Source organism: Schistocerca piceifrons, chromosome 3 (assembly GCF_021461385.2).
Source record: "Schistocerca piceifrons isolate TAMUIC-IGC-003096 chromosome 3, iqSchPice1.1, whole genome shotgun sequence".
NCBI classification, from domain to species: domain Eukaryota; kingdom Metazoa; phylum Arthropoda; class Insecta; order Orthoptera; family Acrididae; genus Schistocerca; species Schistocerca piceifrons.
This window is the reverse complement of record NC_060140.1, coordinates 841,241,250-841,257,160: the sequence shown is the minus strand read 5'-3', so window position 1 is coordinate 841,257,160 and position 15,911 is coordinate 841,241,250. Positions and strand designations below refer to the sequence as shown.

The 15,911-nt window shown below is 43.7% G+C and overlaps 1 protein-coding gene across 2 annotated transcripts in view; it reads right to left on the bottom strand.

The window, feature by feature from the left end:
* The window catches only part of LOC124789487 (proton-coupled amino acid transporter-like protein pathetic), a 437,101-nt gene that overhangs the window by 36,368 nt on the left and 384,822 nt on the right, over positions 1–15,911 (bottom strand). For both annotated transcript variants that reach the window (XM_047256866.1, XM_047256867.1), the window contains exons 6-7: positions 10,538–10,622; positions 5,433–5,708 (exon numbers count right to left, since the gene is read on the bottom strand). In XM_047256866.1, coding sequence (XP_047112822.1) covers positions 5,433–5,708; positions 10,538–10,622 — 361 coding nt within the window. The remainder of the gene's footprint in view (positions 1–5,432; positions 5,709–10,537; positions 10,623–15,911) is intronic.

Below are 15,911 nucleotides of genomic sequence, written 5' to 3'. Positions count from 1 at the left end.
TCAGAGCGCGAACTTTGGGGATTCGTCCTGACTTAGTCTTCTGGTGGCTGCTTCGTCGTCCAGTTTTGATAGCTTCCACATCTGTGCTGTTGGTGGTGACACACGCATAGTCGCAGTACTTAAGATCAGCTATATGAAATGTGTAACTAGAAAGAGGAGGGGATGTAACTCCAGGTGCTGTGACCAACTGGATATTACAAAAGCGATATTCTACAATGAATTCAGGGTTGTGAAGCAACACCATGTGCGGGTGTAAATCATTCAAATAAGTGAAACCTGCAAACCAACCATGATTTCCGTAAATGAAAGCGATTTCATAATAAAGTCCAAAATTACTACCTCTCCATACGAAAGTATGAAAAATAATTAAAGTTGAATGTTAAAGAGTAGTTAATCGGTGTTCCGTTTCCAGTGTGTGTATGTTTCGAAAAAAAAAAGAACAGCAAAACAGCGTGGTACATAATTTTTGTTCCTGTGGGTAAATGTGATACAGTTCTTGAATGCAGTGCTGCACTTCAGATCCAATTCCTGGGTGCACGAATAGACTTTCAAAATTACTATTTGGCACAGAGGGCCGAGAACCAAGTCCCACCCATACCGTGTGTCAAAATCAGAATGTGGAGCATGCAAAGAGCACCAATGTTGCAGAAGACAGGGCACCACTCGTAACGCGTTGCCACACTGAGACAATCAATATATGAGGAGTGCAAACGGTACAGTATGACAGCACCGAATACGTCATACTGCGAGCCACATAATATGTTTTGATAATATGTAACATACGAGCTCAGCTGCTTCATGGAATCCTAGCACTGTTGAAATGTATGGAGGCATTAAATTACTGACACCTCCGCCGTGGCGGCATTAATTCCAGCTTAAATAACTTTGTTTCAGATGCCTCAGGATTGGTGTCAGGTCTTCAGAACACTGATTCCGACAGAATGACAATCTCGCTAGGGTTTTCGAATCATGGCGTGGTTTCTGCTGCCTGTATTAGGACTTCGCCTCAGACTGCAGCCATCTGACTATGGTGGTAATTAGCTGTTGCAAGCTGCCACTACTGTTTGGTCACATCCTTGACTAATGGAAGATGCAGACAAGCTGTGTCTGCCCCTCGCGAAGGGCCATACCGAGTGACTGCAAAACTGTTTGACCTGGCTATATGCTGTGCTACTGATTGAGGTTCAGGTTTTCTACCTTCACGAAACCTGCTGGCCACTATATGCTATTGGTACACGCCTAAGCGTTTGCTCGTCTCTGAGAGTGCTGAGGTGCGCTGCACTCGCTGTTAGTGAGTCACTGTAGGCGTGCGCCTGTGGACTCACGATCTCGCTAACTGACCTGTGAAACACTCAGAGCCTCCAGAGGGCTACGCCCAAAACCCTCACCATGCACGGGTGTGTGATTCAGTGTGACTTCTGCCAGACCAGAAAAGACAATCCATGTTGTAAAATCACTAATAACGAATATGTTTGTACACAACACTATTTACCTGATGACTTCGGGCATATGACAGCCACCCTAATGGGTTCCCAGGTCTCAACATGTTGCACCAGCAGCGTCACCACTTCACTTATAATCCTGAACTTCAGGAGTAACCAGTAAAGTTGGTAGAAGTGGCCCTGAAATTGACAGTTTCTGATGTCGCCTTCAAAACTACCCATCTTGTAGTCGACACTTCACACAGTACAGGGTGGTCACTGAGAACCATTTTGTTTACCTTTTGATTGGCCTTTTTCATTGCATAATTCATTGGCTATAGTAGATTACAGGGGTGTTTATTTTAAGCTAAAGGTAACTCTTATACAGCCATGTGAACCTCCAGACCTGTCTGATTTTAGGGATAATAATGCCGCGAGTCTTTTTCACATTTGTCACGCGTGAATTTTGCAATCTTCTTGGGCACAAGATGCCATGCATGAAGGCTGTGCTAGTCATATGTTTCGCTAGTTGGTGTCATTTGGAATGAGACTATAGTGAATATAGATGGTCTGTGATACGCTGTAAGAACTAGAATTACTTGTTTATTGTGTGCTCTGTAGAGTGAACGGCATGTTTACGTCCTTTTGTATTGTATACTTCTTTATTGTTTGGACACTAGTGGCATACAAGATGCTGGCAGAAACATGCACAGCTAGTATGAGTGCTTACGTTGCCACTATGACGGAGCAGAGAATTAGGTGAAAAGCTGTGCTTAAACAGAAAACTGGGGAATTAGAATATTACAAGAATCAGGCAGATGTACTGACTGCCCAGGAGCAACAAGTACTAGGGCAGCTCGAAGTTAAGACTATTCCGAGTGTACCCTCTCCTTCTAGCGAATCTGCATCGGAAAATTTGATAATGCCTATTTGCGGTAAGGCAACAGAGGATATAACTGTGTTTCTCAACGACGTTTTAGCTACAGCCAATCTGGGCGGTTCGTTTAACGGGACATACATTTGTATGGTCAATTTGTGGCTGATTGGAGAGACTAAGCTGTATGTTACTTACCATGGGGCCCTGTGGTACGCATGAATATTGAAACAACTGAGGTGTTATGACAGTAGTACTGTAAGTGGAAAAGTGCGCACTTCTTTAGGGAGAAACTGAACACGTTCGCTCAAAAGCATAAGGAGACCATCAAATCATTCTCAGATGTGATCTGAGAGATCAATTTCCAAACATATAAGCTAACGTGGAACGAGGAAGTCAATAGGGTGCTGCGCTTTGAAGCCAATAATAGAGCTCTTGGCGCATTATTTCACGGAATTGTCACTGAAATGACACGTTGGGTTAGACTGGACGATCTTTCTTATTTGGCCGCTGCTATTAAGATCGCCATAAACTGCAAGAAATAGATATAGGAGTAAGGCATCGTAGTGACCATTGTGTTTTTACTCCAGTAATAAAATATCACCACAGTTGACGTGGGGGCCATCTCCAAAAACATTGACGTCAGCCAGAGTGCTACGAGTGTGGACAAGTAGGTCCCAAAACAAAGGAGTGCAGTAGCAAGAAACAAGAAAATCGGTATCGGCGAAAGCGTTCGTTAAAAGCGTATGGGTCTGTATCAGCCATCAGAAATCATTCCCAATAAGATGTACTACTGCACGATTAATTACAGAGATGGAATGCTGGTTGTGGAGCTTCGTTGGTGGCAAGGAACACCTGCTTTTAATATCAAGTTACCTTCCATTAGGAATTTGGATGCACTCGGTGACTGTGACACGACTTTCAAAGTGATGGAGCACAGCAGTCAGTCGTCCTTTTCTTACAGGTTTATATGAAGCAAGGCTAGATTTCGGATAGTGCCTAGCCGTGCACTGTAGCATAGTATCAATGCATGTCCTAGTACGTCAGTCCGCTGTTCGGGGTTCTGTCACAGTTCGTACTTATAATAGATACCGTGGCGGATGTATCGCCTGTTGCCCAAGATCTCTTGCGTAAAAAGAGACTAGGATCTCCACGTTACAGGTAGCATAGAGTTGGCGATAATGAAATAAATTAATTGATGAAAGTACTGTACAAGTTTAACATTGGGGCTAAGAGTTTCTACGAGCATATAGATGTGTTACCATAGGTTGTTGAACGGTATTCTGCAATTCTCGGGCTGACTGAACCACTGAACTTACTAAACATTATGCTAAAATCGATTTTGACAACATACAGTAGAGCATGGAAGCACTTTGTTTCCATTGGGTAATACCACCACAAGCGAGGCAATTTCACAAGGCAAAACCAATCATGAAGGTGTTGTCATGTATTCACCACGGTTACAAGCATACCATCAGTGAGTCTACGTTGCATGACAAAGTTGGTCATCTGCAGGGCAGTGAAAAGCGAGGGATGGAAGCACTACTGTTACATTTTAAGGAGTTTTTTAATGTACAGGATCCATTATCCTTTTCCTCTGTTACACAACATGACATACCAACAAGATATAAAGCTCCAGTTTAGGAGAAAAAGTATCATATAATAAAGTGTTTACAATCACTTATCGAAGAGTTCATTGACCAACATCTGATAGAGGGCATTATAGAACCCAGTGATAGTCCCTCTGGGGAACCTGAGGTCCTGGTCCTGAAAAACGCGACAAATAGCATAATAGAATATAGCTTTTGATTCAACTACAAGCACCTGAATGCTCAAACCATCACCAAAATCTATCCATTAACAAATACCACAGAAACAACTCATAACTTAGCCTGAAGCAAATATCTCCACACAATGGTTCAGGAGAGTGGCTACCATCAGACAGAGATAGTACCAGGAACAGACCTAAAACAGCGTTTACAATCCCATGGGGGCATTTTAAGTACCACAGGATACTATTTGGACTTAAAAATGAACCAGTCACATTGGAAAAAGTGTTAGATGGGTCTTTGCATGACCTAAAACCTAGAACATTTCTTTATAGCTTGATGGTATTACAATACTTTCAGAAAAAATGAACAAACATATAAAACGGTTGGAGGAATTATTTAGTATCCTAGCAGCCTACGTGTAGTGTGTCTTACGCTAAGTATTGATAAATTTAATTTTGGACAGTCATGTACTTGCGTCCATGTTACTAGTGTAGAGGGTTTATGAGCCAATCCCTGTTTAATATTGACAACCCATCAAATAATGAAAAAGCTACAGTATTTTCTAGCCCTCTGTACTATTAGTGAAAATTTGTCATAAACTCTGCATAAACTGCTCAACCATTAAATCATTTGCTGAATAAGGCGTTAATTTGAAGGGTTGGCAGAATGCGAATGTGACTTTCAGGCATTGAAAAATGCATTAACCAGAGATACAGTGTTGGGTGTTTCCAGATTTTGACACAGATTTCATCTTTCCCATGATGCCAGAAATACTGTGCTTACTTATGAAGTGTGAGACTGACTGAGACAGTGCAGGCAGCTGACACAAAGTGTCAGATGTTCAGGTCATACTTCAGTTTATAGCATATGAAGACTTATTCTGCAAATTAACAAAATATGGACCACACTTTGTGGATCCATTGTCACTGAGGAATGAAGTATCAAATAGCCATATAATCATGTGGCGTTCAATCTTGGTGGATGAAGAGTGACAGATAGGAAAGTAACACAAAAATTATAGTGACATACGAGAAATAGTAATGTGAATCAGTATGTTTGACACTTCATACCATGTGCACAGTAGGCTAATCCAAGCCACAATAGAATTCCACTTCTTAGGTTGCAGAGACTGCAAAACCATTTGAAACGATCAGGCTCGATGTTTTAGGTCCATTTCAGACAACCCCAGCTGGCAATGAGTTAATATTACCGGTGGTTGTTGAGCATTTTCCGTGGTATATTTCTATGATAGCAATTCCTGACCAGCAGGCTGCTGTGGTTGCTAATTAATAAATGTGTCCTTGAATTTGGCATACCATTGAACTGAGAGTAAGTGGTAGGAAGCTACTTGCGAAGTTTACTCACCACACCAATGCCTTCCATAGCAAAGATAACTGTGCTGAAGAAGAGCGGGATCTGAGCAGGAGAGGCCAGCATGGAGCGGTCGTGGTCAGTCGGTGGTAGGTCCGTGAAGATGTAAGCCAAAGTGATGCCGAAGCTCACCGCGATGAACCCGTTGGCCATCAATGAGAAGGGCACCAGCCAGCGCAGCTGCCGCACCAGGCCGATGGCCATCAACAGCGGCATTGCCATTGCCATGTAGAGCCGCACATCCATCTCCTGCCACAGGTGGTCCCCCACCTGTCGACAAGAGCAAAGCATCTCTTGTGATATAAACATTACAGACATGTTATGAAACTTACTCTGCGATGTGTGCTGTTATGTTTTGATGCTGGCCATTGAAGCACAGTACTAGGGGAATTTGTTCTGTTATGTTTCGATGGTAACCATAGAAGCACAGTAGCTGGGGAATTTGTGGTCATTGTGGGAATCTGTCTAATGGATTCGTTATTTGTTGCCATCCTACTCGCTCATTGAGGGGTATGTAGCACGAATCAGCAAAATTACTGTATGTCACATCTCATGTGAGACGAAAGTGAAGCAGTGGGCCTAGGAGTGTGGCAGAAAACCTGTTACCCTGACATGTACACTGAAGCGCCAAAGAAACTGGTATAGGCACATGTATTCAACTACAGAGCTATTTAAACTGGCAGAATACGGCGCTGCGGTCGACAACGCCTATATAAAATCTACAAGCGTTTGGTGCAGTTGTTAGATCGGGTACAGCTGCTACAGTGGCAGGTTATCAAGATTTAAGTGGACTGAAAGTGGTGTTATAGCTGGTGCACAGCTGATGGGACACAGTACCTGCAAGGTAGCGATGAAGTGAGGATTTTACCATTTTACCATGAATATCAGGAATCCGGTGAAACATCAAATCTCTGACATTGCTGAAGCTGGAAAAAGATCCTGCACAATGGAACCAACGATGACTGAAGAGAATCATTCAGCGAGACAGAAGTGCAACCCTTCTGTAAATTGCTGCAGATTTCAGTGCTGGGCCTTCAACAAGGGTCAGTGGCAAACCATTCAATGAAACATCATCGATATGGGCTTTCAGACCTGATGGACCACTAGTGTACCCTTCATGACTGCACGATACAAAGTTTTAAGCCTCACCTGGGCCTTTCAACACTGTTGCTGACTGGAAACATGTTGCCTGGTTGGACGAGTCTCGTTTCAAATTGTATCGAGCAGATGGACGTATACAGTTATGTAGACAACCTTATGAATCCATGGACCCTGCATGTCAACAGGGGACTGTTAAAGCTTGTGGAGGCTCCTTAACGGTGTGGGGCATGTGCATTTGGAGTGGTATAGGACCCCAGATACGTCTAGATACGACTCTGACAGGTGACATCAACTCGCACATAAACATCCTGTCTGATCACTTCCATCCATTCATGTCTGTTGCGCATTTCGATGGACTTGGACAATTCCAGCAGGACAATGCGACACCCCACACGTCCAAATTGCCACAGAGTGGCCCCCGAATACTCTCCTGAGTTTAAACGCTTTCGCTGGCCACCAAACTCCCCAGATATGAACATTACTGAGCAAATCTGGGATGCTTTGGTACATGCTGTTCAGAAGAGCTTTCCACCCACTCGTAGTCTTACGGATTCATGGACAGCCCTGCAGAAATCATGGACTCAATTCCCTACAGCACTACTTCAGACACTAATCTACTCCATGCCACATCGATTGCGACGTGAACATGGTTGCCCTACACGATATTAGTTGTACCAGCTGCTTTGGCTCTTTAGTGTAGTTAGTGCTGCCCAGTGTAAAATAAAAGATTCTGCTGCAGGACATTAAATCCCAGTTGTTGGATGCCACAATATCTGATTAAAAATACCTGGACATCGATATAATGTGTTATTGACCAGTAAATATGCATACAGGTGGCCTTACCAATACAAAATGATTTGGTGAGTATTGTGTTGTTGGTAGAGAAGCAGTAACAGCGGAATATGGCAGTCTCAAGTGCTCAGTGAGTTCGATGTGGACTAAACAGATTGATCAGGGATGTCCGAACCCCACTAAAACTGCCCAAGTCGACTGTTGGCGGTGTGATAGTAAAGCAAACAGTCCAAAAACATCCACAGCTAAAGCAAGGCCACTCATTCCTCATGTACTGACGGACAGGGGCTTGTATTGCTGATGGTTGTTGTAAAATTTCATGCCAAAGCAGCGGATTGAGTCGAAATCAGTACCAGCAGTCAAGCTAGGACAATTACTGTGTGTAGGAAGTGAAGAAATATTGGGGTGCAATGGTTGAGCAACTCCTCATAAACCACACATTGTTGTAGGAAATGCTAAGTCACACATCGGGTTCCGTGAAGAGCAACGCCACTGGACAATGGATGACTGGAACTGAGTCATTTTGAGTGATGAATCACTCTGTACCCTTGGGATAACTGATAGAAGCATTTGGATTAGGTGGATGCCTGGAGTATTTTATCATGTGTAATTGTAATGTTGAAGTACAGAGGAGGTGGTGTTACGGTAGGGGCGTGTGGTGTTTTTTATGGAAGGATTTAACATGTTTCGCAGCATTGTGTAGTGTCACAGTTCAGAGATGATGATGACTGTCTATATTAGCATGTCAATGCAATCTATCATAAAGCAGGCTCTGTCAGGTAATCGTCTGTGGATATTAACAATCCTGGAATAGACTGGAGTCTCGACATGACCCAATGGAACACCTTTGGTATGAGCTATAATGACGACCCCAGCGTCCAACATCACAGCTGTCTCTCGTTTCGGCTCTTGGGGAAGGATGGGCTGCTGTTCCTCCACAGATATTCAGACACCTCATTGAAAATATCCCCAGCAGAGATCAAGCCATCATAAAGGCTAAACAAGGACACACTTCATACAAATGTCCACTAACATGTGTCTGGATACTTTTGATCAGACAGTGTACATCTTATAGCTGCACATCGCCTAAACATACATACGTATGTATAGAGTTGTGACTGTTAAACTAAATCCTCCAAGATGCATATCATCACAAAATACAAATACATAGAGTAAAAAATGGAGAAAGCCACATTTGGCCAGCAACAGTATCACCACCATCATGTTTGCTTTACATCATGCTACTCCTACCAAACGTGGGCTCCCAGATGACAGTACTTACACTTCCCCCGCCATCTACACTCCGTGTTACTAGCAACATCAGCCAGCACAAATGCTGCACCAAGCTGATGGACGCCAACTGGACCATATCAGACTTTTCGGCACACGTAAGCGGATATTCTGTTTGTACTAAAAGAGGTACCATAAACGTAGAATATTCACGAGAAAACATATCTATAGTACTAAACTACCAGTGACATTATTCTAATGGATGCCGATGTGGTGACCAGACGTAGGACTATCACCAATGTAACATACAGTCATATGGCCATATTTCATTGCAAGTGAATCCTCATCGGTCAGTGCACGTGTAGTAACTGACAGGACACTTAAAGTAAGTTGTCAATGACACCCGCCACCAGCTGCCATCCCATACGAGCAACGCCACAAACTATTCTTAACGAAAGTACTTCTCACTTGCCAATACACCCAATTAACTGACACCTAGAATCAGAGGTACCAGCGATGCCAGACACCACAAGTGGAACATTGACCTTACTGAGACACCACCACCGTTGTTATGTACTCCCCATTTTACATTGTCACCACAAGTGGTCCAGGGCTGTTCAAACCACCCACAGGAACTGATAACTTCTGACAACTGTATCAATAGCGACTGACAGATCACGTGTCCCATGAGATAATGTCTTTCAGGGCAGGGATCATTATAGCTGGTTTTGCTGTACAATATGCTATGATTCCACGTGATCCTTCACCCACATCAGCAGTATCTCTCGTCTGTTTTTCCGCCATCACGGTATCAGTTAATTTTCGCAATCTGCACTAGCGTCTATGCTTAAGACTAAAGCTTTTTTGGCGTTTGTAGACGTTAATACGAACATTTTCGTCAGATACATTATGCTGACAGTTTGGAGACATGTACTACAATTACTAACCATTCTAAACCTGTGCTCCATTTTCACAACAGATACGATATGTTCAATTTAGGATGTTCATCTTATTGCATGGCCGAGGGATTTCAGCTCATGATGTATATGTGGAAAACGTACCACCCCAGCTGTATCTTGAGAATGTCTTCATTCTATCACACCATCCTAAATGCCCACTACTGATAAGAGTATTTTATTTTCTTGGCGCATTTACTGTGGGGTCCTTTTCACTTTCAAAAGTGCGCTAACTTTTCATCAGGGGTCTATACTCGACACAATGAAAGCATGGATTCCACAGTAAATGCACCAAGAAAATAAAATACTCTTATCAGTAGTGGGGATTGAGGATGGTGTGACAGAATGAAGGCATTCTCAAGATACAACTGTGGTGGTACGTTTTCTCATACATACGAGTTCCAAACCTACCAAAAATCCCGTTCCACCTGGCAGAGACGCCATCTGATTTTTGTTTCAGATCTTCTACCTGCAGAAACGTTTCCCTTTTACGTCCCTTTTCAATCTAGGAAACGGGGAAACTGTGACATGACCCTGGATCCAAAGATTATCATGAGTGTGCAAGAGTAGTCATTTTGTGTCTGCTCAAAACATAATCTAAATGTCGTGTGATTGGGAGCATTGTTCAGTTAGAGCGGTCAATGCTTTTATCGTCACAATAGCATGGTGGTTCTTCCATTTAGCGTCCGCCATCGTTGAATCAACAACATGTCTTATCATCAAACGTGCTAGAAATCTAGTATTGTGCTAGCTCCAGGGTGAGTATACAAAATGCCAGTAAAATTAAATCAAAAAATGTCATTGATAGCCAAAAATGTTTCCAGCGTTAATTATAGCTCTTAGTCCCTCTTTGTGCACTGTCATTTGTAATAGAAGTAAAAAATTTCCCGACTCGGGGTTAGACACATTAGAGTCAGTGATAGAAACTGTGAACTCCAGTCGTGGAGACATTACCACGGATACCGTGGAGAGAGTGAGCCGCCTTGTAGTTAATACGGCAGCAGCCAGCCATATACGTACCTGCTTGACAGAGGTGGCGATGAAGACAACGTAGACGACGCTCGTGCTGTAGTAGGTAGCCAGCAGGGTGCCGTTCGTGATCCTCCTGAAACGCAAGGGTCCAGGAACGTGGAGCAAAAATCTCTAAAAATAATAATATCTACTCTAAGTTAAGCTCAAGAGCATTGCTGAAAAATATTTTTATACAGGTTCTGATCCAGAGTCGTAACCCCCAGCAGATAAACTTCCCTTCAGCATCAGAGGCTAAGCGGGAAAACATAAACACCCTGGCGTAGTCCATCCGCGAGAAAATTCTAGCGGCTGTCTGCAGATGCCGCTAGCAGCGCGGGGCTAGTTTTCAAGTTACTCATTCCGAGACACAAATAGTGCCGAGACGTGGTATCACCGCGCACAGCTACGTATGTAGCGCTGCGCGGTTTAACCGATACTGTGTCGTCGAGGGTTTGTCTGAGAAAGTCTTCAAGAGGGTGCTTCAAAGTTTCAGTTCGAGTCGCTGCGACAACTCCGAGGATCTGAAGATCTGCGACAGTACCTAAGCTGCCTAGAGTATTGTTTAGTGCACCAACTGGTCTTAGGCTCAGAGCAGGACTGTCGCAGACTAGGAATATTATACACACATCAAAAAAAGATTTGCATCACCCCGATTTCCAAAACTCTTGAAGACAGTCGCTGACTTTGGATATTCTATCACACACACACTACCTTTGACAGTTCAGAGATGTCACTAACCCCCCCCCCCCCCCCCAAAGATGTAAACAACCGTGCACGAGCAGCTCCTATTAGACGGAGGGGGTCCGACAGCCGATCAGTTCCAGTCATACCACCAGAAAGAAGGTACACGGCTCGTGTTGTCTGTAGTTCAACCATGCGTAGAAGGTCAATATCGCAGTTCGATTGCGTCCGCATTGTTACTTTGTGCCAGGAAGAGCTCTCAACAAGGGAAGTGTCCAGGCGTCTCGGAGTGAACCAAAACGATGTTTTTCGGACATTGACTGACAGAGAGACAGGAACTGTCGATGACACGCCTCGTTCAGTCCGCCCAAGGGCTACTACTGCACTGGATGATCGCTACCTACGGATTTGGCTCTGAGGAACCCTGACAGCAACGCCACTATGTTGAATATTGCTTTTCGTGCAGTCACAGGACGTCGAGTTACGATTCAAACTGTGCGCAATACGCTGCATGATGCTCAACTTCACTCCCGATTCCACGACGAGCTCCACCTTTGCAACCACGACACCATGCAGCACGGTTCAGATGGGTCTAACAACAAGCCGAATTAACCGCTCAAGACTGGCATCACGTTCCCTTCACCGATGAGTGTCGCATATGCCTTCAACCAGACAATTGTCGGAGACGTGTTTGGAGGAAACCCGGTCAGGCTGAACGCCTTGAACACACTGTCGGCGAGTGCAGCAAGGTGGAGGTTCTCTGCTGTTTTGAAGTGGCATTATGTGGGGCCGACATAACGCCGCAGGTGGTCACGGAGGGCGCCGTAACGGCTGTACGATACCTGAATGCCATCCTTCGTCCGATAGTGCAACCATATTGGCAGCATATTGGCGAGGCATTCGTCTTCTCGGATGCAATTCGTGCCCCCATCGTGCACATCTTGTGAATGACTTCCTTCAAGATAACGATATCGCTCGATTAGAGTGGCCAGCATGTTCTCCATGAACCCTACTGAACTTGCCTGGGATAGATTGAAAAGGGCTGTTTATGGACGACGTGACCTACCAACCACTATGAGGGATCTACGCTGAATCGCCGTTGATGAGTGGGACAATCTGGACCAACAGTGCCTTGATGAACTTGTTGATAGTATGCCACGAAGAATACAGGCATGCATCAATGCAAGAGGACGTGCTACTGGGTATTAGAGGTACCGGTGTGTACAGCAGTCTGGACCACCACCTCTGAAGGTCTCGCTGTATGGTGGTACAACATGCAATATGTGGTTTTCATGTGCAATAAAAAGGGCGGAAATGATGTTTATGTTGATCTCTATTCCAATTATAGGTAGAGGTTTCGGAACTCTCGGAACCAAGGTGATGCAAAACTTTTTTGATGTGTGTACAAAGTTCTGTTGAAGTTTGTGCCTCATTCAATAAATGTGTGATGTGCTTGGAATAGCGCCCATGTTTATATTGACATCAGCGGCACCTCACTGTTTTTTGTCAGCATCCTACGTTGACGATGGAGGACAGCAAAAGCAACATGTATCACCAAAACGATACTGAGGCACTTTATTTTGCTGCAATTTTTAGGCTTAAATGGTGTATAACTCATGATGATTACTGAAACCTGTGTTATATACTAAATGATATCGTGAAATCTACCACGGCCACCGTGTGTCTTTCATATGGGTTGTCAGGTGAATTTCAACAGGTGTTCCGGCAAATATTTGTAGTTTCGTTTTTGCAATATGTAGATGTACTCAACTCAAGTAAGTCCTGCTCATCAAGACTTTTGTACGACATCCAGAGCCGACGCAAATGTCGTCGGGGCTCATTTTGAAGCAGGACTGATCACTGAATACAATTCTTGGCCAGTCTATGAGATTACAGACCTAAAACATGTATGGAGGCGCCCCCGACGGTGGTGGGATACCAACCTGACTGTCGCCCATCACACGACCCGACAACCAGGAGTGATGGCCTGGGTTGACACTTCATTTCACAGCAGGACCCCTTGGTAGTCATTCGCGGCGTCCTTACAGCACAGCGGTACGTCAGTTATATTTTATGCCCAGTTTGGTGCTCATCATTGCAACCCATACTGGTCTTAAATTTCAGCAAGATAATGTCTGCCCGCACACGGCGAGAACTTCTACTGCTTGTCTTCCCACTTGCCAAACGCTACCTTTTCCAGCGAGGTCGCCTAATCTCTCGCCAATTGTGAACTTTCGGATCACCTCAGGGCCCTCAGAGCAGCTCGTCATTTTGGCGATCTAACGAGCCAGTTGGACAGAATTTGGTACGATAACTCCTTGCATACCCTTCAGATGTGGACCAACACGTAATTGATTTGTTCAGTTTGTGAAGCCCTATTTTCGGATAATTCCTTCTTGGTACTTCGCTTTCTGCTATTTTCTCTGTTCTTTTTGGGACGGAACACCTTGATTGGGAGGTCGCAATTCAATAATCTTTAATAGGGCTCACTTCGGAATTTTGTGTTAATAATTGTGACAGGAAAAGTATTAGCTGCCAACGACTCACCATGTGCGTCAGGAGGGCGACAGAAAATGAGTTTCCAGGAGGTGCAGAGGTCAACCTTCTATGGGATGTATGAATTATGCATCACAAAATAGACATCGTCGACATTCATTAAATGTTCAAAACAAATCTTTAATTGGCACCATGAACACCGAATGAAAATTGGCCCGGCACGGTGATCGCAAAGGTTCGTATCCTGAAGATCGAAGGCAAACTCCTTGGGTGTTACAAGCTGTACAGGACGTTCATTTAAGTATCCACTCTTAAGGACAGCATATAAAATCAAATTGTGATAATGGAATGATGAGAATTACTGGAATGTGATGACATGCAACCCAATACGAAACAGCATTTCGTGGAGCTTATTATGAAACTGGTTACTCTTTAACGCGTACCTGCATGGAAAAAAAAAACGAAAGAACATCCAGAGGCTAAATTTGTCTAGTGGTTCCAGGTGGTATGAAATGCAACGTCACACACTTTTCAGCAGGGATAGCTTACTCTAAAGGAGTATGACTTTTATACGCAGACCAGGAACGAAAGAAAAGCAAGCTATTTTTATCACCGAATTCGTCAAAAGCAGTACTCATGCCGTAGTTGTATACGCCCATTTTCCCACTTTGGGCAGAGTACATCCAACTTCTAGCAGCACGATAAATAACCATCCACGCAATTTACTATCAAGGTTAACAGTCGGCATAATTGTATATGAATGCATTAAGGCATTGATGTTAGCAGATATTGATACAATTCTCTTGGTACCTTTCATATGCCTTTCCTCTTCATACTACGATACGTCGGAAACAAATTCCTTACTGCACGTTGGGATAAGTTTTTTTTTATTTCATCTACAAATTTTCTGGGCGATTCCACAGTTTGCTGTGCATCGTCAAGTTGACGCTTGGCTTGAAATTTCGTTGTTTTACGTATTCCAATTTTGCAGCACTGTTTGAAGTTATGCAACCATCCGCTGCTTCCCTTGAAATCACTTGTAATCTATATCGCGCGCAGTTTGATGTGGATAACGTAGTTGGCCACGATCATGGATATTCTGCAAATTGTATCCAGTGTCCTTGAAACGCGGAAACACCAGTTTTTGTAACAAATGCACCTTGTCCTCCCTCGAATATCTATACCTTTTCTTATACACCTCACTGTCATATTGCTAGGACTTATTCGAAATCTGTTCGTTTCTTTACTATGCCATGGACGATCTTCCGTGTATGTAATTATGTTTAGTATCTGCTCCTTGGACAAGGACTCTTCTTTACTACTTTTCACTAGAGACGGGATTTGTTGCTCCCTGTACGACAAGGATGATGGCATGGCTCGACGCATATTTCAGTATCAAGTTTACTTGTTAAGCACGTATCTTCATCATTGTACTCCTCATGTACATTGTCCACACAGTCGAGCGTATACGATACCACACATTCCACTGACTCATCTTGAAGAAACGGTGATATTTCGTTTGCCACTTCTTTCTCACTCTGCGAAATTCTGTGGGTTCCTTCCTGACTGTATGTCAACTCCGGCAACCGTTGTTGTATATATAATGCAATGTTTGCTGTATTTATCGTTGTCATTGCTCTGCTTTGTATCAACACCAATAGCACTGTAGCACTGTTGTGAGTTATTCGTCGACTAAACAATTCCACTACGATCCGTAGTCTCATGCTATGCTCGCCATTGGATACCTCCACTCTCACCCCTGTTGCTGTTAGCTGCCAATATTATGGTTGTTAGGTAGGCAATATGTGGGGCGTCAAATGCCATAAACATCACGGGCCCTTTGTGACTTCCCACTCAAGGGGTTCCTTGTTAGTGTGTATACATACCGGCTGCATCCGAAGATGCAGGTAGTAGTCTCGAAATCGGTCACGACGGAAAGAACATGCTTGCGGTCAGTGGCGAATTTGTTCCTAATCTCAACCCAAAATTTAATTTCTTTCGTAATTCTTGTCTTAAAAAGCCTTTTATGTTATCATTAGTGTATAGATAATGTTTCACAATGCCAATGTACCTTTTGGTGGGAGTGTTGCTGTTGAATGGGAATATTTGTGTGGAGCTACCGAGGACTGGGAGATGGAAATGTGTGCTCGAGAAGGAATGAACTATTTAAATGAATATTTTCGATAATTCGTGAATGGTGCTTTGC